Raw genomic sequence first — 25,306 nt, 5'->3', positions numbered from 1 at the left:
GCTGTGTATATATTATGATTTTGTTATGTATGGTGGTGCTGTGTGTATGGTGGTACTGTGTGTATGGTGATGCTGTGTGTATTATGATGCTGAGTGTATTGTGATGATGAGTGTGTATTACGACGCTGTGTGTATGGTGGTACTGTGTGTATGGTGATGCTGTGTGTATTATGATGCTGTGTGTATTGTGATGATGAGTGTGTATTGGGATGCTGTGTGTATGGTGGTACTGTGTGTATGGTGATGCTGTGTGTATGGTGGTGCTGTGTGTATGGTGGTGCTGTGCGTACGGTGATACTGTGTGTATAGTGGTGATGAGTGTATGGTGGTGCTGTATGTATGGTGGTGCTGTGTGTATGGTGGTGCTGTGTGTGTGGTGGTGCTGTGTGTATGGTGGTGCTGTGTGTATGGTGATGCTGTGTGTATGGTGGTGCTGTGTGTATGGTGGTGCTGTATGTATGGTGGTGCTGTATGTATGGTGGTGCTGTGTGTATGGTGGTGCTGTGTGTATGGTGACGCTGTGTGTATTGTGACGCTGTTTGTATGGTAGCACTGTGTGTATGGAGATGCTGGGTGTATATTGGTCCTGTGTGTATTGTGGTGGTGTGTGTATAGTGGTTCTTTTTGTATGGTGATGCTGTGTGTGTCGTCGTGCTCTGTGTATGGTAATGCTGTATTGTCGTTCTGTGTGTATGATGGTGCTAGGTGTATAGTGACGCTGTGTGTATGGTGGTGCTATGTGTATGGTGATGCTGTGTGTATGGTGGTGCTATGTGTATGGTGGTGCTGTGTGTATGGTGGTGCTGTGTGTATGGTGGTGCTGTGTGTATGGAGTCTGGACCTGGAGGTGGACCTGCTGGACCACAGCCACAGTACGGGGGGGGGCAGTGTGTGGACCCCCTGACTGGGCTTCAGTAGAAGCCTCAGAGTCCCTAGAGGATTCAGTTGAATGCCAGATTTCATTGCTTTTACAAACAAATCCACAAGGGCTGTGATGAGGGTTCGAACCTACGTCCGAGAGGATCCCAGACGCTGCCTTAATCGATGAGCTACGACATTGTTAAAAGAATTATTTATGTTCATTTGATGCATCGCGCTATTGTGATTTCTGTGTGTAATGTTGCTGTTTATCATGTCGTGGCGCGGTGGTGTACAGCGTGTGCTTGGCAGTACTAAGTGTGTGGGTTCGAATCCTTCTCGTGAATCCTAATAATGTCTCGACTTTAGGTTTTATCTTCGTACCTAATTTGTCTTGTCTATGGAATACATTTTCATGCAAATGCAAAAATTGCAAATTCTTGCGTATTTTAACTTTTAGATTTTGTTAGTAGGCTATATTAATTAGGAGCAAGTTTCCATTTACTGTATATTGTATTTTTGGTCTGGTTTACACTGAAACTAAGCCTAACATTTGTTTATGACGGTAGATCTATTATAAGTTAATGTGTGAGTAATATGTGTGGGACTAGTGGCCATATTGTCTTTAATATATTTATAAAATCCCTAAAATATCATCATTATAATTCTGATGCCCAATCTGTTATGGGTCGCAACCTGGAGAAGGTCAGTAGGTCGGCCAAGGGGGGGGGGGGAAACTCGATACAAGATACAGGCTTCTTGTCTCTGACAACAAGTGAGCCAAAAGTTCATCGTCTGATAAAAAGAAACAAGTCTCCCCTCCAAAGACCGGCCAGTACCGTTTTCTGTCGTGACTCTCCGCTCTCCTGGGACGCGAATTCATAAAGCAGTTACGCAAGTACTTACGAACATGTTCATCTTTCCTCAATCTTTGACGGCTTTGGTTACATTTATTAAACAGTTTACAAGCATGAAAGCTTCCCAATCAACTGTTGTTATTGTTATAAACAGCCTCCTGGTGCTTCGGAGCTCATTAACTGTCTAATGATTGTAAACAAAGCCGCCAAAGATTGAGAAAAGATGTACAGGTTCGTAAGTGTTTGTGTAACTGTTGCTTGAATCCGGGTCGCTCAGACGCCTCCTCCCCTGCGAAAATTATAAACAGATTTACAAGATGTTTAATTCATTCATACTTTTAACTTGTGATGGGAGGAAATAAATTCAATAGTTCTTCCAGGAAATTAAACAATTCCCCGACGCTCAGGAAGTGTTATATTCAGCTTACGGCGCCTCCTGGTATATATGGCGCTCACACTGTTAATGTCACGTCTGGTATATATGTTGGAGAAATATACTCACGTGTATAACTGTCCAACATACCTCATAGTCTATGGTGGAGAGTTATACTCACGTGTATAACTGGGCAACATACCTCATAGCCTATGTTGAAGGGTTATACTCACGTGTATAACTGGGCAACAGACTTCGTAGACTGTTGTACTCAATTAAGTTATACTCACTATTCATACATATACATATGTATATGTGGTTATAAATTAGGCTATAGTATGAGGAGAAGGTGTGGACAAAATGACAAATTAGGCTATAAAATGAGGGTGTGGACAAAATGAATAAGAGGATTTTTTATTTTTTACATTATAAGGGTACAAAAAATAGGGAGTTGAATACAATGATGTATTTAAATTTAAATTTAAATAATAATACAGTGATATAAGAAATAATAAAGAACAGGGGTCAGATTCATGAAAGAACTTACGCAAGCACTTACGAACGTGTACATCTTTCCTCAATCTTTGACGGCTTTGGTTACATTTATTAAACAGTTTACAAGCATGAAAACTTCCCATTCAACTGTTGTTATTGTTATAAACAGCTTCCTGGTGCTTCGGAGCTCATTAGCTGTTTAATAATTGTAAACAAAGCCGCCAAAGATTGAGAAAAGATGTACAGGTTCGTAAGTGCTTGCGTAAGTGCTTTCGTGAATCTGGCCCCAGATACCTAAGACTATTGTGAAGTGAATAGAACAAAATTGTACTATCTGATTCCTTAATATGTCAATATTTGTACTATGGTGCACATAGTTACAAAAACTACTATGTAAACAGCAGGATGGGTTGGATTCAAACAGTTAATCACCTACGATACAGATAACTAATTAATTTAATAACTCAGTCATTTCTTAAATTAAAAATGTATCATGCCAACATCAGAGGGTAATGACAGTTAGATAAATATACCATAATAATAATAATAATAATAATAATAATAATAATAATAATAATAATAATAATAATAATATTTTATTCAGGAAAAGTACATACATAGAAGGAGCGTTACCAACACACTGTAGGACATATAGATACAGCCAGTACATACAATACCTAAAGCCACTAATACGCAAAATAAATATGTAAAATAAAGGAAGATAAATCCTCCAAGTTTACAAATCCCTTAACAATACAGGAACATCAGACAACTCCCTTAACAATACAGGAACATCAGACAACTCCCTTAACAATACAGGGACATCAGACAACTCCCTTAACAACACAGCAACATCAGACAACTCCCTTAACAATACAGCAACATCAGACAACTCCCTTAACAATACAGCAACATCAGACAACTCCCTTAACAATACAGCAACATCAGACAACTCCCTTAACAATACAGCAACATCAGACAACTCCCTTAACAATACAGCAACATCAGACAACTCCCTTAACAACACAGGAACATCAGACAAATGCCTTAACAACACAGCAACATCAGAAAGTATACAAGACAAACACTTAAAATTAAAGGGCAGAAATGTAACAAATTAAATGGTTTATTTATAATTAATCAATTTATCAATTTAAGTTTCTGATAAATATATAATTTAAGTATTAAGAGGTTTATCAAGCTTAATAAAATTGCAAATTTAGTAGTAATAGTTAAGTCTTACAAACAACAGTTAAGTCTTAGAAGTAACAGTTAAGTCTTACAAACAACAGTTAAGTCTTAGAAGCAACAGTTAAGTCTTACAAACAACAGTTAAGTCTTAGAAGTAACAGTTAAGTCTTGCAAACAACAGTTAAGTCTTAGAAGCAACAGTTATGTCTTAGTAGTAACAGTTAAGTCTTTGTATTAACAGTTAAGTCTTAGTAGTAACAGTTAAGTCTTAGTAGTAACAGTTAAGTCTTTGTATTAACAGTTAAGTCTTAGTAGTAACAGTTAAGTCTTTGTATTAACAGGTAAGTCTTAGTAGTAACAGTTAAGTCTTTGTATTAACAGGTAAGTCTTAGAAGCAACAGTTAAGCCTTAGTAGTAACAGTTAAGTCTTTGTATTAACAGGTAAGTCTTAGAAGCAACAGTTAAGCCTTAGTAGTAACAGTTAAGTCTTTGTATTAACAGTAAGTCTTAGAAGCAACAGTTAAGCCTTAGTAGTAATAGATAAGACTTAGTAATAACAGATAAGACTTAGTAATAACAGTTAAGACTTAGTAGTAACAGTTAAGACTTAGTAGTAACAGTTAAGTCTTAGAAGCAACAGTTAAGTCTTACAAACAACAGTTAAGTCTTAGAAGTAACAGTTAAGTCTTAGAAGCAACAGTTAAGTCTTAGTAGTAACCGTTAAGTCTTAGAAGCAACAGTTAAGTCTTAGAAGTAACAGTTAAGTCTTAGAAGCAACAGTTAAATCTTAGTAGTAACAGTTAAGTCTTAGAAGTAACAGTTAAGTCTTACAAACAACAGTTAAGTCTTAGTAGTAACAGTTAAGTCTTAGTAGTAACAGTTAAGTCTTTGTATTAACAGTTATGTCTTAGTAGTAACAGTTAAGTCTTTGTATTAACAGGTAAGTCTTAGAAGCAACAGTTAAGCCTTAGTAGTAACAGTTAAGTCTTTGTATTAACAGGTAAGTCTTAGTAGTAACAGTTAAGTCTTAGTAGTAACAGTTAAGTCTTAGTAGTAACAGTTAAGTCTTAGTAGTAACAGTTAAGTCTTAGTAGTAACACCAAGCCCCCCCCCCCACAGGTTCACGGAACTGTTGGCCAGCCTGAGTGTGGAGGCGGCGCCTGCCACCCACACCGCTCAGCGGGTGAGCAAGGGCCCGGAGCTGAAGCAGGACTCAACCCTCATCCTCAAGTTCTGACTCAAGTGCAGTTCCCTGCACAGACCCAAGTGACCAGCCAAGCTGTTGACCATGCACCCTGCACAGACCCAAGTGACCAGCCAAGCTGTTGACCATGCACCCTGCACAGACCCAAGTGACCAGCCAAGCTGTTGACCATGCACCCTGCACAAACCCAAGTGACCAGCCAAGCTGTTGACCATGCACCCTGCACAAACAAATATAATACTTGGGACGTCCAATTAATTTAGACCTCAACAGCACTGCCAAATGACCTCAGACCAGAATTTGACTATGATGTAAAATCTAACTTTAAATATTACCAACAACTGGACAGTGTAAGTTTCATATTAACACAAACCATTTAGCGTCAGTAAGAATTAGGTAATTTAAAGGACATAAGCCTTAGCTGGCTATAGGAGTCTGGCCTTAGCTGGCTATAGGAGTCTGGCCTTAGCTGGCTATAGGAGTCTGGCCTTAGCTGGCTATAGGAGTCTGGCCTTAGCTGGCTATAGGAGTCTGGCCTTAGCTGGCTATAGGAGTCTGGCCTTAGCTGGCTATAGGAGTCTGGCCTTAGCTGGCTATAGGAGTCTGGCCTTAGCTGGCTATAGGAGTCTGGCCTTAGCTGGCTATAGGAGTCTGGCCTTAGCTGGCTATAGGAGTCTGGCCTTAGCTGGCTATAGGAGTCTGGCCTTAGCTGGCTATAGGAGTCTGGCCTTAGCTGGCTATAGGAGTCTGGCCTTAGCTGGCTATAGGAGTCTGGCCTTAGCTGGCTATAGGAGTCTGGCCTTAGCTGGCTATAGGAGTCTGGCCTTAGCTGGCTATAGGAGTCTGGCCTTAGCTGGCTATAGGAGTCTGGCCTTAGCTGGCTATAGGAGTCTGGCCTTAGCTGGCTATAGGAGTCTGGCCGTGGTTCAATCTCGTGCAAATTCCAATGGGTGACGGGTTCATATCCAGAACAAGACAGCTGTTATATTCACAAAAATGTTAGAAGATTGTTGGCACTTCTCGATGCATATGATGATGTTCAAATTATCAGTAAGAATCAACCAACGCAAATATATGGAGGAATGCTCGATAGGTGCATTGACTTTAACCTGTCACACACTACTCATGAGACTGATATTATGGATGACTTAATGTCTGACCATTTAGCCATAACAGCTAACATACACGTGGCTAATGTTGACCTACCTGGCACTAAGCTGAGTAGACGCACGCTAGCAGTAAGGAAAGAGCAAGACTTAAATCTTATAAACTCTTTATAGACTGCAGCTTCTAAATAAACTTAAATCAATTGCTTGACAGACAGGTAAAGCATATAAGAGCCTTAGAACTCCTCAAATGTTAAAACTGTTTCAGGCCGCGCTTGCAGCGGCAAGGGAGAGAATGACTGAACTGAGACAAAATGAATGGGAGGGTTTTGTTAGTGGACTTAACCTGCATACTTTCCTGGGAGTATGCAGGTTATACATGCCCTGCATACTCCCCTGGGAGTTTATGCCCTGGAAAGGCATAAACAAAATTATTGGTAAAAATAATAGACAAGTTTCACACCCAAACCCGCTACAGAAAGCCAATCAGTTAATTACAAAATGGGCTCAGGTTTCCAGCTTTGGAATGTTACCAGCTAGCACTAGAAATTGCAGGCGAGAAATTGCAGGCGAGCTCCACAGACAGAAATTCTCTCATAAATTTCATGTTGAGCAAGCAACATGATGAATGTGATGTTCCATATACAGATTATGAATTGGATGCAGCGGTCTCCAGGGTCAGTAGCACTGCTCCTTGTGAGGACGGTATCACCTATGATATTTTAAGACTCCTACATCGTGTACCCGGTAACCCATTATTAGAATTGTTTAATGCGAGTTATGCCACTGGGCAACTGCCAGTATCATGGTACTGGTGCCAGTACCACCAGTCTTACTGCACCTGTACCCTAGCCTGGCCAACCTGATGCTTTCCGTCCCATCTCACTGACCAGTTGCATGTGCAAAACCTTTGAGAGAATGGTGCTTAATAGATTATTGTATAGAGTTAAAGAGCACATGTCACCTGATATCAATGGGTTCACACATGGTAAAAGTGTACACAACTGTATCACAACCTTACTGTCCATGGAAATAAAAGGCTCAAGTACACAACATTTCTCGATTTAAACAAATGCCTTTGATATTGCTAATAGGGAAGTGATTATGTATGAATTATCGAGAATGGATATAGGTGGACAATTATTACAATGGATACGGGGCTATCTTACCAACCGGAAGGCCTCTGCGCTGTTCCAAGGCTACAGAAGGGAAACTAAATTAATGCATCTAGGTACCCCACAAGGAGGAGTACTCAGTCCTACCTTGTTTAATGTTCTAATTAATACCTTACTTAACGTAATCTCAACTAGTCCGACAAACATCACTATCAGCTATGCAGATGACATCCTTATACATACTAAAACCCTCCGCGAAATGCACAGTCTTAAATTGTATATATACAGCTTGTGAGAGCCTTGGTCTTGTAATCAACGCTGCGAAAACTAAGGAATTTAACAAACAAATTGGTAATTGCGAAAGTGGACCACGAAAACTTAGAAAGATAACAAAACAATAGACTTTCTCTTCTTTCAAATACCTTGGTGTCTCTGTCCCTTGTACCTTAACTGCAGTCAATAAGTTACATCAACAATGTAGAGACAGACTCAAAGGGCCAGATTCACGAAGCAGTTACGCAAGTACTTACGAACGTGTACATCTTTCATCAATCTTTGACGGCTTTGGTTACGTTACATTTCATGGTATGCCTCACCATGAAAAGTTCCCAATCATCTGTTGATATTATAAACAGCCTCCTGATGCTTCGGAGCTCATTAACAGTTTAATAATTGTAAACTAAGCTGCCAAAGATTGAGAAAAGATGTACAGGTTCTTAAGTGCTAGCGTAACTGCTTCGTGAATCTGACTCCTGGCTCTCAGAACTGTAGTGGGGTACACCCCTAAATACGGTATAAATATTAGAATAGCAAAAATGATGTACTTAGCATTTATAAGGTCTCTGATAGACTATCATGCACCAGCTTTAGTCCTGCAAAATAGCAAAAGTATTGATAGACTGGAAAAAATGCAAAATGAAGCACTCAGAATTATACTTGGCTGTCCTATAACTACCAAAGTTCTCAACATGCGGAAAGAATAAAATATACCTAGCATTCAAGACAGAATATTTGAAATTAATCTTATGATGGGCCTAAAGCTTCTGCGTGATAACAAAAACAACATTGTGTCAGTTGAACTGTTAGAACACATACGAAATGGAACTAGCGAGTCTAAATGGATTCAAAGAACAGCCACTCATATTAAAATGATGGGACTGCACGATGTATATACAGATGAAAGAGTACAGCACTTCCTTCCACCCTGGCAGATTGTACCTTTTGACATCCTGACCCCTGCATACCCCACCAAGAAACTAATCACAAACAACCTTCATGCTCAGCTTGCTGCTAAATTAAGCACCATAGAACACATTCACAATATACAAGCTGAAAACAACATAGCACAGACCATATACACTGACAGATCCCTCAATAGTGCCACAGGGAGGGCAGGAAGTGCTGTTATTGCTCATCAGCCCGATGGCAGCACAATAGAAAAGAATATAAGAGTCAGTAACTGGGCATCCACAATGCAAGCTGAGTTGCTAGCAATACTGGTAGCACTCGAAATTATTGACAACGCTGAAGTAGACAGCTTAATTATTTCTGACTCCCTTTCCTCACTGCTAGCAATAAATAGTTTGCAATCAAGTAATAAGGTGCTTGTCTCGGAAGCTAGACGTAGATATATAAGCACACTTAGCAAGAGGGTAAATATAAAAATGTTGTGGATTCCTTCTCACATTGGCCTGCACGAACATGACAAAGTTGACGCCCTTGCTAAGGCTGCAGTAAATAAGGACAGTATTGAACGGAATCTTGAGTTATCAAATATGTCCCTTAAAAGTGTCATTAGATGAGAACTCATGGATGAATTTGAAGAAAGTAGAACAGTGCAAACTGGAACTAGCAGGTCCATTGTTCATCACAATGAAATGTGTGAAGTAAAACATGTGTATGGGGCAAGTAACAAAGTCAGCAGACTAACAGACGTTGTCACGGCTAGAATAAGACTTTGCTACAAGTATCTCTGGCAGTTCGGGTTGTATAGAGATCTAGATGAAGTAAAGTGCAGTGTGTGGACAAAGACAGGGACACACACTCCAACACTATATCTTGGACTGTAGTCAAATTGAGCCATTTGGAAATAAATCTTAACTCACGTTGTACGAAATGAGGAACTATATAATTACTAAGGATAAAATACCTGAAATCCTTGCACTGTATCCATATTTCGCTTCCAGTAGATCAACGACATATGAGATTAAGAAACAAGTAGTGTATTGTGAAAACTAATAATAAACAGCAGCATCCCCATGACTCTGTAATATCTCCATTGCTCCAAGAATTATATAATAGCGATAAGACCTACCATTAATGTATAATGATTTAATGTAAACATATAACTCTTGAAATAGAACATTCTCTGTAACTAGCTAGCATTGTAATTATAAGGTGTGAAGGATAGATGAAATTGTTAATGTAATAATCTCCGTTGAGGTCTGATAAAGACCTTTTGTGCCCTCTGTAATGCTTTTTGCGCTACCGCTCACAGGATGAGTATGGGGTGCACAATAAACTAGCCGACTCCAGCGGCAACAGTAAAAAAAAAATCACATGTGAGGACAACATAAACTCATATAACACTAGTTAGCAAAGTATGCTGAAAGATGTAATGGCGCTTACTTTATGACTTGTTGATATGCCCATAACCGCGCTCAACCACCGACTAACGACCACTCATGCACATGACTAGTTGGACCTTGTGGTGAGAGAGTGCAGACGTCGGGCTTGAGCTGTCAGTCGTCGTTTGCCTTTGCTGAGTGGTGGTGTGGAGCGCCCGCTAGTCGGGGCTCCGCCTGGCGGTATGGAGGTGGCTGGTGGTAGCCGTATTCGACGGCTGGATTTTTCTGCTGCTGTGGACTGGCCCATTGTGGAGATTGCTCTCCTGGACGTGCTCCGTGTCGATGTCTCCGATCTCCTGGGACTAGAAAAGATATCGCTTACCTGTGTTGCGGTGTCGTTTGCCACGTCGCTTGTTTACCAGGAGTTAGTGGCTCACTGGGATGGCCGCTCGCTTCCTCTTCCGGCTTCGGCTGTGTCTGTAGAGATCTCGGATCCCTGGGGCCCTTGACGTTTGTGAGTGTTCACGGCGTGCCGGTGACCTTCCCTGAGGCGGAACTCATGCCAATGTTTACGCGGTTTGGTGTGGTGGTGAAGCACCGGTTCAACACTTTGAGTGCAGGCTGGCAGAAAGGGATCTGGCTGGGTGCACGCACGCTCGTCATGCGGATTAAGAGCCCTATTCCTTCCCGGGTTTCGTTTCGTGGGCTCTCTATGCGGATCTTTTATCAAGGTCAAACCCGCACATGTGTTTCCGGTGTGGTGCTGAGGGCCACGTAGCAGCCGGTTGCGACGCTCCTCGTGCTGAGGCCCCTTCGGTCTTCCTGGAGGCTGACTTTCCTCGCTTGTCTGTGCGTGGGGATTCCCCGGTGGATTCTCGCCCTGTGGAGGTGCCTGGTGTGGTTCCTGCGGTGGTTCCGGCGGCTGCTTCATCTGGCCCTGATCTGTCTGCCCTCCCGGTGTGCTCTGCGGACCTAGGGGCCCCTGATTCGCGCCTTCGACGCTCGGTGGATGCGGAGGTGCATCCACATTCGGGTGCTTCCGTGGTGCAGTCTGTCTTCAGTTCCGCCGGCTTCTGCTCCTGTTTTCGTCTCTGCGCCTCTGTCGCCTTCGATGTCCCTGCGGGCTTCTTCACCTGTGATGGTCCCTTCCCCTCCCATGGTCGCGCCTGTTCCTTCTCCTGTCTCCTCTGTGAGTGGCGGTCTCGTCCCCTGTGTTGTTGAGGCTGACATTTTGCCGGGTCTTGCTCCCCCGATTGTGGGGCGGCCTGCCGCCGACTCCTCTCGGGTGCCTGTTGCAGGGGGAAACAGCTCCGATGACCAACGGCCTGTTCCCAAGCGATCGCGTCCGGATACGGGTGCTTTCCCCCCCCCCCCAACCTTGTGCGAGGGCGGAGGTGTGTGAGGATGCGGCGTGTGTTGACGTTTCTTCTGAGAGCTGTTCCTCTGTGGAGTGCGACGATGGTGCGTCTAGTGCTGGTGTGGGTCCGGTGGATGGTGTGGGCCCTGGTGTGGCTCCTGCTGTGGCTCCTGCTGTGAGGGTGGGGGCCATGTGGGACCTGTGTCTCCTGCTTCAGGTGCGTCGCCTGTGTCGGATAGTTCCGGTTCCTCGTGGGGGTAGTTCACCCTTGCGGGGTTGAGAGTGGGCGTGGAGACCTGGTGGTGGTCTTGAAGAAAACTGCTCGCGCTGAAGGTTCCGTGCCCTCCCCCCCGTCCCCTATTTCGTCTCTAGCCGTTTCTTCTGTGTCTCCTGCTTTGTCGGGGACAGTATTGCCGCCTCGGCAACCCCTGCCAGCTGCTCCGATGTCCCCTACTTCCTTGGCGGCGGTGTTCCGGTCTCCCCAGAGGGGTTCTTCGTCTTCGACGCCCTGTGATTGGGATCGCCCGCTTCCGCCGGGTGTGGAGATCCCCGAGTATATGGAGATCCTGCGGCATCGTGAGGGCCGTCCCGTTACCGACCTGGAGCTTTTGATTTGGGTTGTTTATAAGCGGAAGTATCCGTCGAGGAAGTTCCCCGAGAAATATTATTCTCGTTGATTTTTGTGTGCTGTGGTGTTGCTTGTGTGTGGGTGCATGGGTGTGAGGGGGGGTTGCGTGTGTGGGTGCATGGGTGTGAGGGGGGTTGCGTGTGTGGGTGCATGGGTGTGAGGGGGGGTTGCGTATATGGGTGCATGGGTGTGAGGGGGGTTGCGTGTGTGTGTGCATGGGTGTGAGGGGGGTTGCGTGTGTGTGTGCATGGGTGTGAGGGGGGTTGCGTGTGTGTGTGCATGGGTGTGAGGGGGGTTGCGTGTGTGTGTGCATGGGTGTGAGGGGGGTTGCGTGTGTGTGTGCATGGGTGTGAGGGGGGTTGCGTGTGTGTGTGCATGGGTGTGAGGGGGTTGCGTGTGTGTGTGCATGGGTGTGAGGGGGGTTGCGTATGTGTGTGCATGGGTGTGAGGGGGGTTGCGTGTGTGGGTCTGAGTGGGGGTGTTTTTGTTTTCCTGGTTCCTGCGTGTTCTGTTTTTTTTCTGGGTTTGTTTGTGTGGGGTTTGCGTGTGTGTTTGTGGTTTTATGCTTCTGGTTGTGTGTCTCTCTTTTAGTGGCTGGTTGTACTATTGACCTGATGTAGTGGTGTATTTGGTGTGGCTTATGTTATGTGCTTATGTCCCTCCAGCCTTCTGGTCATTTGCGCGTGTGCCCTGTTCTGCCTTTGCATGTATTGTGTACCCATTTATATGCTTTGTTCATGTGTATATTTACTTTTGTTTATTCGTGTGCTTTTCTTTCCATGTTGTGTACATGTCTTCTGTGTCCTATATGTATTCTTGTTTCTTTGTATGTATTTTTTGTTCGTACATTGTGGTTTCTCTATCAGTGTGTTATGGTATGGTTGTGGGTTGTGTATGGTGTGTTTCCCTGTGTTTGTTACGTGGGTTGTGTATGCTGTGCTTCCCTGTGTTTGTTACGTGGGCTGTGTATGGTGTGCTTCCCTGTGTTTGTTACGTGGGCTGTGTATGGTGTGCTTCCCTGTGTTTGTTACGTGGGCTGTGTATGGTGTGCTTCCCTGTGTTTGTTACGTGGGTTGTGTGTGGTGTGCTTCCCTGTGTTTGTTACGTGGGCTGTGTGTGTACTTCATTATTTTGTTCTGTACACATTTTCTTTGTGCCTTTTTATGCTACGTATGTGTGCTTATTGCTCTTATGTATCTGGCGCGTCTTTTGTGTATTACTGTGCTCCTCTGTGTGGGGTCTGGGGACCCCGGGATGGTATTTTGCTCTCCACCCCTTTATGTTCTAGGGGTGTTTGTCTTGCTGTTCCCTTTGTTGTTGTTTCTTTTGCCTTTTCTGTGATGTCATTTACCTGTTTCCTATGCCATGTGTTGTGTTGTATGCCGATTTGTATTATTTTCTATGTTCTTTCCTTGTTATGTGGTTTGTATTTTGGATTTTTATATAAATAAAAAAAATAAACTCATGCACATGTACGTTTGGCCAAACTACTACACAAGATTGTTTGAGGTGTCACTTGACTTTTTTATTTTTTTATTTTTTTTTATTTTTACATGCAAGCATGCAATTAAATACAATAAAATAAAGACAAAAATGCAAAAGAACTAAACATAGCAAACCACAAATACACCGGCCTGAAGAGCCAACAACAATACAACAGAAATAACAAGCACATCGCATGACAGACACAGTATACAACAATAAAAAATACAACAAAATCACAATACAAAACACCCAAAACCCCAACCCAATAACGTAATCACAGGAACAGGACAAGGAAAAACAAGGCATCGGCCTCATTAATTACAAATGGAGAGGCACTAGCACATAAGGACAAGAAAACACATGAAATAAATTCCATGCAACGAAAAACAAAACATGAAATACATAAAACATGGATAAAAACATCATCAATACATAACAATTTGAACAAAAACAGGCAAGGACAAGCAAGCAGCCATAGGGGCACTTAACATCACACAGACAAGCGCATAGAGAGTATATCAACACACACTTTCCTGAAAATTTGTCTCTCGGGAACCTCACATTGGACGCCTCCCAGTGCAACCACCCCTCAGCGCCGTCCTCATCCACTGGGGAACGCATAGCATTCGGAACCTCGGAAACAAAGACCCACAAACTGGGGATCCAAATGGTATCACATCCGAGGGGAACAGTCGTCATGCGCCCCCACACTTAGGGAAGCCTCGCAGCACGAAAGGCCACCACATTCTCAGACAACGAAAACTTGGCAATCCTACACCAGTGTCCCGGTGGCATCACAGACAATGGCAACACATCCTCCGGGACCCCAACACATATCCGCATGGGAGACAGAGTGGCAGTGGGCAACACCACACGGGCACCCGCAGCAACGTCCACACAACCCGGCACCGACAGGGTCCCCTTCCCGCGAGCATCCTTTTTCAATTTCACCACCAGGTCACAGCCCGCACCAGCATCTGCACCATCCACGGAAGGTTAAGCCACCACCCCCCACTGCGGAGAGCCCCCTGAGGGAGAAAAAACAGAAGGCACATTAAAAACACTGGCACCGGCATCAGCAGGCACGTGGACCTCCGCCACCACCAACTGTGTAGACCGCGACACATCCGGAACCACTCCATCGACACTCGAAGACTCACGGTCACTGAAGTCACCCACATCCTCCCAGGCAGAAGATGAACGCCGGGAACGCTTAGGCTCCAGCCAGACATTGTCAGAGCCGGAGGCAGACCCAGAAACACGGACATCACCAGCCGGACGAACTGACGCTCGACGCAGAACGGCAGCAGCCTCTACCACAGGGGGAACCGGACCACACACAGCAGTAGGCTCTGCAGCCACCCCAGCACCCAGAACAGCCGAGACGCGAGGTGAGGGCGCAGGGCCAGGCTCAGCAGCAGAAGACGAGGAAAAGGACGACGTCGACGTCTCGCAGAGACCACCTGGAAGATCCACGGGAGCAGCTGGGCTAGCGACAGGAGCAGGAAGAACAACCGACGGCACTGCAACACCAGGAGGAGTTGCAACAACAGCTGCAACATCTGGATGGCCGCCGGGCGACGCAGTGGGAGCCGCATCAGCTAACGGGATGTCCACATCCTCACCTACAGAATCCTCCCCCACAGGGAGTGGCGAGAAATCCTCCTCCCAGAAGAGGGTCACGGCGCAATGGCAGGCGCAGAGCACCCAGTAGCCTGATGGCCCAAAAGGCCACAACGATAACACGTCCTAGGCTGGCGGGCGTAAAACATCCGAATGTGGTATCCCAGGAACCTCATGGAGGACGGAACTTCCGATCGTAGTCGCATTCCCAGGGTGCGAATGTTCGTCCGCACAACCTTGAGCGTTCCCAAGGAGAGCAGGTGCAACCGCACACTAACAACGGCGCCAAACTGGCCGAAGTAACACTGCAGCAGTCTCTCCGGAAACTCCAAGGGCGTTCCATGAACACTGACATAAGTGAGGGCACCACTACGATCGGAGATGGTCACAGTGCCCACACCGTCCGGCAAGTCCGCCCCTCGTAGCGACGGAGAAACTCCCGATACGCCACCTCCTCTGTGAACTTGACAATAGCCGGATGTACAGTCACCAACTTGCCGCCATAAACATCCACCACATGGATACGAAGCATCTCTCACAACACAAGCTCCACCTCAGAATAACCAGCACGGCCAGAAAACTCGAGGCCCACGGACTGAGCCCACCCTACAGGGCCAAGAGGTACTCCCCATCCTGCAAGCCACATCAGCACTGACCAGGCAGGCAGAGACACGCACACCCCCTGCCGGCCAAACTGGCAAACTTCCACCAACCACCGGAGAGGTCAGGCAACACGTCCTCACCCCACGGCAGCCACACCAAGACTCCTCACTTGATGTTATAGTTAGTGTGGGGAGGAGAAATTGACCTGTCATGGTCTTGGTGAATGTCTTAAAACACCATGATAACGGACTGACTGAAGAGTGGAGGCAGGCCCCACCCGCGCTGGTGCCCTCCACAGCGCTGCCGGCAGCTCTTGTGACAGTCTATGTTAAGTAATATTTGTTTTGGATGCCAAGGCTTGATTATTTATGGCTTCAAGTCACAAATATTATAAGCAACTGGCTCATAAATAACTACTTGGGTTTCCTTCAATAGATGCCTTTAAACATCCAAGGTAAAGCTAGTGGCTCATTTGACTGCGATGGAGCCTAGCTCCAGAAAAACGGGCACCACCGTCTCCACCTCTTCTAGGCAGTAATCTGATGATTTACATATGAATAATACTTACTAAATAGAAAAATCTTAACAACAATACAATTTAATAGTTATACATATTATACAATTATGTATACAGGTGTATACATAATTATATTTGTAAACTGAGAGAATTGTTTCACTGAAGAGATTTGAATTATAAAATGTTCTGTTTAGAACATTATCAATCACCAACATCTGTAGTGGATATTTTGCCCAAATGTGTACCCCACTTCTCTGTGTATATACACTGAGAGGTGTACCCCACTTCTCTGTGTATATACACTGAGAGGTGTACCCCACTTCTCAGTGTAGATACACTGAGAGGTGTACCCCACTTCTCTGTGTATATACACTGAGAGGTGTACCTCACTTCTCTGTGTATATACACTGAGAGGTGTACCCCACTTCTCAGTGTATATACACTGAGAGGTGGGGTAGAGGCGGAGGAGAGGTGTATATACACCTAAGAGGAGAGGTATATACACCTCTCAGTATACATACACTGAGAGGAGTGCCACGTTTGTCGGAAAAAACCGCCCTACCCTAATAATCCTAGTTACAATATGCAAATAATTGCGCTGCTGTGAGAACTTTCAAATCCAGGGATCCCATCACAATGGTTGTACTATACAAGTTACTTGTGTTGTCCCGTCTTGAGTACTGCTCAGTACTCACTTCCCCCTTCAGAGCAGGAGAGATTGCTGAAATAGAGGGAATACAAAAACATATACGGCATACATAGATGCGATAAAGCACCTAAATTATTGAGAGCGTCTCAAAGCTCTACAAACGTACTCATTAGAAAGAAGACAAGAGAGATATCAAATAATATACACATTGAAGATACTGGAGGGCCAGGTCCCAAATCTACACAGTAAAATAACAACGTACTGGAGTGAACGATATGGAAGAAAATGCAAAATAGAACCAATGAGGAGCAGGGGTGTCATAGGCACAATCAGAGAACACTGTATAAACATCAGAGGTCAAGTGAAGAGCAGAGGTGCCATCTTGAGGTTATCTTGAGATGATTTCGAGGCTTTTTAGTGTCCCCGCGGCCCGGTCCTCGACCAGGCCTCCACCCCCAGGAAGCAGCCCGTGACAGCTGACTAACACCCAGGTACCTATTTTACTGCTAGGTAACAGGGGCATAGGGTGAAAGAAACTCTGCCCATTGTTTCTCGCCAGCGCCTGGGATCGAACCCAGGACCCCAGGATCACAAGTCCAGCGTGCTGTCCGCTCGGCCGACGGGCTGGCCATAGCTCAGCCCGTCCTCCAAAAATGAAAGGTAAATGTAAGAGCACAAATAAGTGCAATTATGTACTATTCATAGCAGTCAGGAATTGTACTTATTTTCACTTAGTATTAAATCGTACTGTCAATTATATTGTGAATATTTGAGTTTACCTGAAAAACTGAATAGAAAACCACGACCTCACCTAACCGTCTTAGTTTTTGATGATAATAATTTTATTGCTTCTTAATTACAATTAGTGCTTAACCTATAACTATATTGATATTATAGTTTTATAATACTAATAAAACAAAACTAAAATATATCAATAAATTGTAAAGTCACTCAGGATATTTTCCAATTTTGTATAAAATCTCTATTGCTTAACAACTGAAAAAGAAATTCTTAATTTTTAAAACTTGTGTATAGCAATTTGAACTTGACAACTTCATTCTAAAATTCTGAGTGTCTTGATACAAAACGAGGAGAATAAATGGGGAGGTAAATGTAACAGCCTATAAGTGTAATTATGCACTGTGTATGACTGTAAGGAAATGTACTTATTACACTTGTAATTAAATCGTACTGTCAATTCGGAGGATGGGTTGCATAGGCACAGTCAGAGAACACTGTATAAACATCAGAGGTCCACGGTTGTTCAGCGTCCTACCAGAGAGCATAAGAAATATTGCAGGAACAACCGTGGACAACTCCAAGAGAAAACTAGATCATTTTCTCCAAAGAGTGCCGGACCAACCGGGCTGTGGTGGGTATGTGGGCCTGCGGGCCGCTCCAAGCAACAGCCTGGTGGACCAAACTCTCACAAGTCAAGCCTGGCCTCGGGCCGGGCTTGGGGAGTAGAAGAACTCCCAGAACCCCATCAACCAGGTAAAATCTAACAAAAATTAATTTAATAACTCGTTCAAAGAAAACGAGATCACATCGGAATTTTCCCTTGAACACGGGATATATATATTGCCCCGTCACAACAAAATATATAAATATAATATTAACAATCACTTAAAACTCCCAGTTTAGTGTTAAAATTAATAAAAAAGACTTCCCTGTGACTGGATCATTTAAACTGACCATTAAAATTAACGCCTCCCTTCCTTCGTCCATAAATGGACAAAATTGAGCCGGTTTCCAGTAACGTGACTGAGCTGGGGAAGGAGAGTGGCCGTTGAGGAAAGAACACTGCTCTCGTGAGGCAGCAGAAAGAAGCAGCTACGAACAAATCCACAAGGACCGTGACGAGGATTCGAACCTGCGACCGAGAGCATCCCAGACGCTGCCTTAATCGACTGAGCTACAACACGGAAAAAGTGGATTTGTTCATTTGATGCATCACGCAATTGTGATTTCTGTGTGTAAAGCAGCTACGTTTGCACTCGTAATACGAGACATCCCTACGTTCTTCAGGAGCTGCAACCTCTAAATAAATAACGAGAGTACCTCGTTTCCGGTTTGTCCTAAATAGTCTAAATTTTATTATGAGGCTTTTTAATATTATTAATGACGTTCCAGTTAGAAGGTAGGAAACACCCCAAAACCGGGTGAGCCTCTCACAATCTAGTAAAATCCTTATTTCAATAATAATTTAAATGTGTCATATCTGCGATTGGAAGGGAACAGGAATATGTACTATAGCCACGCGGGTAGCCATAGCCATGCGCCACGTGGGAACATGCGTCATAGCCATGCGCCACGTGGGAACATGCGCCATAGCCACGCGGGTAGCCATGCGCCACGTGGGAACATGCACCATAGCCACGCGGGTAGCCATACGCCACGTGGGAACATGCACCATAGCCACGCGGGTAGCCATACGCCACGTGGGAACATGCACCATAGCCACGCGGGTAGCCATGCGCCACGTGGGAACATGCACCATAGCCACGCGGGTAGCCATACGCCACGTGGGAACATGCACCATAGCCACGCGGGTAGCCATACGCCACGTGGGAACATGCACCATAGCCACGCGGGTAGCCATGCGCCACGTGGGAACATGCACCATAGCCACGCGAGTAGCCATACGCCACGTGGGAACATGCACCATAGCCACGCGGGTAGCCATAGTCATACAACCAATTATAAATGACCTAATTGCTGCAAAGAGTATAGGGTCACGAATCTCCTTTATATGAATACCTTCACACAAATATAACCCATCATGAGGAGACAGACATTGCAGCCAAATTAGCGGGTAACAAAGATGAAGTTGAATTAGATCTAGGTATCTCCATCTCTTCTGTCAAAACTATATTGTTCCAAACACTCAGGTCTGAGGATAAAGAAATTACTGACTCGCAACGACCTGAAAGTACTAGTATAAAAAGCTATGATTTGTTCAGATCTGAAACCTATATTTATGGGCAGCACAAAACGTTCACCAGACTGTTACCGTTACCTGTGGCAGGTGGCTACAGGTGATGGACCTCCCAATGCAGAGCACTCCAGTTGCAAACTCTGTGAGCAGGAACTGCGGCGTGATCTCCCACACAACATCACCGAATGCCCAAGTAAGTAAGTAATTATCAAAAGAAGGCACCAAACCGGGAAGGCTATGTAGCACCATCAAATGTGCAGAATAATCAGAGGGCGCTAAATATCACCAAGGATGCCAATACGAGAATAAAAACGCATAAGGCGAACGATATCAAAAGTATCCGAGTCACCAAGAATTCTATTGAGGGACAGGTGACCGCGAGGGGCGGTCGGAAAGCAAGACACACGCTCGTCCTGGAAGTCAGGACATTCAAGAAGGACATGCACGACCGTAAGAGGGACAATGCAGCTAGGACAATAAGGAGCAGGGCGGCGCTCCATCAAGTGACCATGGGTTAAGCGAGTATGGCCAATACGCAACCTCGCCAGAGCCGTTTCCCAACGCCGGTTACGGTGATAGGAGGACGGCCACGAGGAAACACAACATTTCAGAGTACGTAGTGTGTTACCAGTAACAGACGACCAAGAAGCCTGCCAACGGGTAAGGACGGAGGAATGGATAACCGGGTAAAAGTCGGAATATGGAATACCTTTACGAGAGATGGGACAAGAGCGGACAGCTTCCTTGGCGGCAGCATCTGCACGCTCATGTAAAGACACACCAATATGGCTGGGAACCCAACAAAACTCAACCGACTTAAATTTACTGTGAACAAGAAACAGCCAATGCTGGATCTCGACAACTACTGGATGAACCGGATTAAAGGACCCGAGAGCCATGAGGGCACTACGAGAGTCAACAACAACTACAAAGGAAGACTGACAATGAGAAAGCAGGAGACGAAGAGCATAGAGAATAGCATAAAGCTCCGCTGTAAAGATGCTAGTCTCCGGAGGTAAGCGACACATATAAGTGTGATCAGGAAAAACAACAGAGTAGCCAACACCATCCGCAGACTTAGACCAATCGGTGAAGACAGAAGCGGAGCGGGAGTGAGAAGAAAAGTGCTCGAGGAAAAGGCGTTTTAGAACCGTAGGAGGGGTAAAACCTTTAGTGATACGGGTCAAGGATGTACAAAACCGCGGAAGAGGGACTCTCCATGGGGGCAAAGAAGGAACAACACGAGGAGAAACATCAGAAATACGAACGGAAAGAGAATCCTGTAGGCGAGATAACCGGACAGAAAGAGGGAGGTGGTGAAGAGGAACAGGAACCGCAGGAGGGGTAAAAGTTAAAATGACAGATGCGAGAGGAAGTATGTTGCAAGGACCGCGCGAGATAGCGAAGACAGTAGCGATCACGGCGGTCCTGGAGAGACAGGAAGCCAGTGTCAACATACAAGCTAAGGATGGGAGTCGAACGAAAGGCACCAGAACTGAGGCGCAACCCAGTATGGTGCAAAGCATCAAGACGGCGAAGAGTAGAAGGAGAAGCAGACAAGTAAGCAGGGCAACCATAATCGAGCTTAGACAGGACGAGAGGAATGTAAAGCAAGGAGAGTGCGCCTATCTGCCCCCAAGAAGTATGGGACAAGACCCAAAGGAGGGTAAGGGCCTTAGAGCACTCAACACGGAGGTAAGAGATATGGGGAGACCAAGACAAACGAGTGTCAAGGAATAACCCCAAAAGCTTTGCGGAATCTTTGTATTCAAGGGGATGACCATAAAGTGACAAAGAAGGACGAAGAACGACCCGTTTCCGCGTAAAAGTCATGGCACAAGTCTTAGAAGTAGAGAACTTGAAGCCATGATCGGTGGCCCAAGATGACACGGCATCAATTGCAAGTTGAAGCCGGCGTTGAAGGAGAGGCGAATCATCACCCTGACAGCAAAGGGTAAGATCATCGACATAGAGAGCGGAGAAGACACCAGAAGGAAGAGAGGAAAGAAGACCATTGAGGGCAACCAGAAAAAGAGTAGTGCTCAGAACACTACCCTGGGGCACACCTTCGTATTGCTGACCCCCTCCCCTTCCGGCCCGTTGGCGTCGTGAGGGGGCTTGGTGGACGGCTGCCGGAGTGTGATGCTCCGTTGGGCAGTCCTCTGTCCTTTTCTGGCCTTGCACTCCTGCTGCTGTCTTCTCCAATTGTGCCGGATCGCTTTTCCTTTTCCTTATGTTTCGTTTTTCTCCCCCCTCTTCTCCTATCTGCTTGTCGTTTCCTGCCGACCTTTTGCTTGTTTTGGATTATTTCTTTGGACTTCTTCTATTTTGACGCCCGGGTGCTTGAGGAGGCATACTCTTGCACCCGTAGAACTGTAGTACCCGACGTCTCGAGCGAGGGGAACCTTTTATTGTCAATCCCCCTTTCGTCGCTGAACCCGATCTCGACGGACTGACGGTTCTTAAGGTGGCGTTTGTGGGGCGTATACTCACGACGCACCCCTAGGGGGCCCCGGCATGATCAGCGATAGCTTCCTGTTGGGTGTCCTGCCTCTAATTGTGGCTCCATGGTGGGTATGGGGGCACATTCGTGGATGAATTTGTCACTTTCGTCTCTATGTCGTTGAATGTTTCCGTTGTACCCTCTCAGGCTCGTGGGGTGGGCGACCAAGCCCCCGAGTCGGCCTGTATTGGAAGACCAGGCTCTGTAGCTCCCGCTGCGTTGGGCCCCGACCTTGCTCCTCCTTTGACCGTCCTGACTTCTTCCCCCAGCTCCTCTCCCTCCTCTGAGGTTGGGTCGAGCCTCCAGCCCCCGGTGGTGGCCACTTCGTCCCCTGGTGTGGCTAAGTCTTTCGTTGTGACTACTGCGCCTTTTGACCCCTCTCTCTCTAGGGGTTCTCAACGCCGTTCGCGCCCCAACCGCACTCGCTCGATTCCTTCCCGTGCTGATGCGTATCAGGCCTTGTTTGGTCCTGCTTCATGGGCCAAATACTTTGATCTCCTCCCTCTTGATTCTGCGCCTCCTGACGATTTCTCCCTCCATCGGCATCTTGTAGATTCCGTGGATGCGTGTGTTACTTTCAACCCCACTCGTCTCGGTACACGTGTCGTTGCTGCTCCTTCTCAGGATGCGGCTTCCCGCTTGGCTGCCTTATCTTGCCTTGGCGAGATCCCTGTTCGGGTCTCCAAGAACGTTCCGATGAATTCCAGTGTTGGCACTATTCTCCTCCCACCCCATGTTGCAACCGGTGTTCGGAATCTGCAGGATTGCCACGATGATATTCGGCATATCCTTGATGCCCAAGGCCATTCTGTCCTCCAGGTTGACTCGTTTACTCGTCCCCCTCGTGGTCGTCGCCGTCAACCCCTTCGCGTTGTGAAGATCACCTTTGATGGTAGGACCCTTCCATCCTCTGTCATTCTTGCTGGTGCTCGGTGCTCTGTCCAGGAGTATATTCCTTCTCCTCGACTTTGTAATAAGTGCTGGAGGTTTGGGCATGGTGCCCTCCGCTGCTCTGGGACTGTCTCTCTCTGTCCTTTGTGTGGGAGTGAAGGTCACTCTAAGTCGGAGTGCACTTCTCCCCAAGCTCGCTGCCTCAACTGCGGTGAGGCCCATCCTACGTTCTCCCGTGCCTGTGTCCATTACAAGCTTGAGGCGGCCGTCCTTAACCTGAAGCACCGGGAGCGTTTGTCTTTTCCTGAGGCGAGGCGCCAGGTTCGCCGGCTCCCGCCTTATGCTAACATCTCTTATGCTCGCGTGTTGCGCTCTTCCTCTCCTCGTCCTTCCCCCCTTCCTCAGACTCTCAACCGTTTCCGGGCCTTGGACCCTGATACGCCCACTGCCCCCTCCTCTGTTCCTTTGAGTTCTTTCCCGAGGGGTCCCCCTCCTGGTCCTCTGTCTGGGGTTCCCCTTCTTTCAACCCGGTCTGTCATGTCTCCTGTGTCTTCTTCCTCGTCCCCCTCCGATCCTCCTTCCCATCCTCTTCCTCCATCTATCGGCTCTCCCCGCCGCCTGTCGGTGCAGGCGGATGTCCATCGCTCTCCTAACGGCCGTCGTGTGTGCTCTCGTTCGGCTTCTCCTGTTGAGACACTGGAATCCGTTGCCCGGTACGTAGTTGCTGGGACACCTGTCTCTTTAAGTCAGAAGCGTAAGCCTGGCTCCTCTCCTTCCTCTTCCCCGGCGGGTAAGAAGGCTTCGCTTTCTTCCTTGGCTCCTACTTCTGGCTCTGTTGCTCCTTCCCCTCCCGTTTCAGTGGTTGCGCCCCCTGTTCCTGCTATGGAGGTTTCTTTGGCCCCTGCTTCCCTTTCGGTTGCTGCTCTTGCTGGGGTGCGCTCCCCTCTTTCTACTCCCCCTCTTCCTACTCCCCCTCTTCCTACTGCTGTCCTTGACTGCTCCTCTCCGTTGTCTCCTCCTCTTCCTCCTCCTCCTCCGGACCCCGCCCGCCCACCTCTGATCTGTTCTCCCGTTTCCTTCCCTCCGTCTTTGCTCAGTTTACCCATGCCCCCTAACCCTGACTTTGCTGACCCTGATCCCGACCCTGATATTCTTTAACGTGCTCTGTTGCTCTTTCGCCTTTGTTTCTTCCTTGTTCTCTGTTTTTGTCCTTTCTCTTCCCGTCGTTGTCCATTCTTCAATGGAACGTTCGAGGTTATTACGCCAATTTCCTCGAACTCCAACTTCTGATTTCGCGGTTTTCGCCCCTTTGTGTCTGTCTCCAGGAGCCAATGCTTGGTGCTCGTCCTGGTCGTTTTCGTGGCTATTCCTTTCTCTCCCCCCCCCCCAGCCATTGCTGGGGCTTCTAATTCTTCTGCTCTCTTGATTCGTGCAGATGTTCCCTTTGTTCCTTTACTTTTTCCTTCGCCTCTCCATTGTTCTGCTGCTCGTATCTTTGTGGGGAAATGGTACACAGTTTGTTCCATTTATCTCCCCCCGAGTGTCCCGCTCTCTCTTCCTGATTTGAAACACCTCCTAGACTCCTTGCCGGAGCCTGTGCTCCTGCTGGGTGACTTCAATTGTCGTCATTCTCTTTGGGGTGACGTTCTGACGAATACCCGGGGTCGCCTCCTTGAGCCGTTTCTCCTATCTTCTTCCCTGTCTCTTCTGAATTCTGGTGAGCCCACTCATTTGGATTCTCGGACTCGCACCCTTTCTTGTCTTGATCTTTCTCTCTGCTCTTCTTCTCTTTACTTAGATTTCACGTGGCAGGTTCTTGATGACCTCCATGGAAGTGATCATTTCCCCATCCTTGTTTCCTTTTTCTCTTTTCGCCCTTCCCTCTCTTTCCCTAGGTGGCAGTTTGCTAAGGCAGACTGGACCCTATTTACCCTCAGTGCTGCTCTCTCTGACCTCTCCCTTCTGCCTCTCTCTCGCGCTCTCCTCCTTTTTCATGGCACTGTCTTCAACGCTGCCCTCCGCTCTATTCCTCGCTCTTCCTCTCGGGGTCCACGGAAGTGCGTTCCCTGGTGGAATGCGGACTGTGCTCGGGCTGTCCGCTGTAAGCGTGCAGCCTGGAAGAGGCACCGCCGTAGGCAGACGACCGATTCTTTTCTTTTCTTTCGGAAAGCGAGTGCGGTGGCCCGTAGGGCCATCCGTACGGCTAAACGTGAATGTTGGGCATCTTATGTCTCAACAATTACGTCCGAAACCCCTCTGGCCCAGATCTGGAAGCGTATCCGCAAGATAGCGGGTAAGTTCGTTCCCGATGTTTCACCGGTCCTTCACCTCCATGATACTCTTGTG

The 25,306-nt window shown here is 46.5% G+C and overlaps 2 protein-coding genes across 2 annotated transcripts in view; one reads left to right on the top strand and one right to left on the bottom strand.

Moving 5' to 3' along the window:
* LOC138351217 (uncharacterized) overlaps nt 1–5,011 on the top strand; it is a 263,113-nt gene extending 258,102 nt beyond the window's left edge. Inside the window, exon 2 of the mRNA XM_069302861.1 lies at nt 4,894–5,011. Within this exon, the coding sequence (XP_069158962.1) occupies nt 4,894–5,011 (118 nt within the window). The remainder of the gene's footprint in view (nt 1–4,893) is intronic.
* Nucleotides 5,012–18,843: 13,832 nt separating this feature from the next.
* On the bottom strand, nt 18,844–19,314 carry LOC138351216 (uncharacterized). The gene has a single exon (XM_069302860.1). It carries the CDS (start codon nt 19,312–19,314, stop codon nt 18,844–18,846), a length of 471 nt encoding a protein of 156 aa, XP_069158961.1.
* Between the last annotated feature and the right edge of the window lie 5,992 nt (nt 19,315–25,306).

Source organism: Procambarus clarkii, chromosome 48 (assembly GCF_040958095.1).
Source record: "Procambarus clarkii isolate CNS0578487 chromosome 48, FALCON_Pclarkii_2.0, whole genome shotgun sequence".
NCBI classification, from domain to species: Eukaryota; Metazoa; Arthropoda; class Malacostraca; order Decapoda; family Cambaridae; genus Procambarus; species Procambarus clarkii.
Note: the sequence above shows the minus strand (reverse complement) of the source record. Positions and strands in the feature narration are given on the sequence as shown.

Excerpts from the sequence above, each read along its gene's own strand:
- LOC138351216 (XM_069302860.1), bottom strand. The coding sequence starts at position 19,314 with ATGGCTACCCGCGTGGCTATGGTGCATGTTCCCACGTGGCGTATGGCT.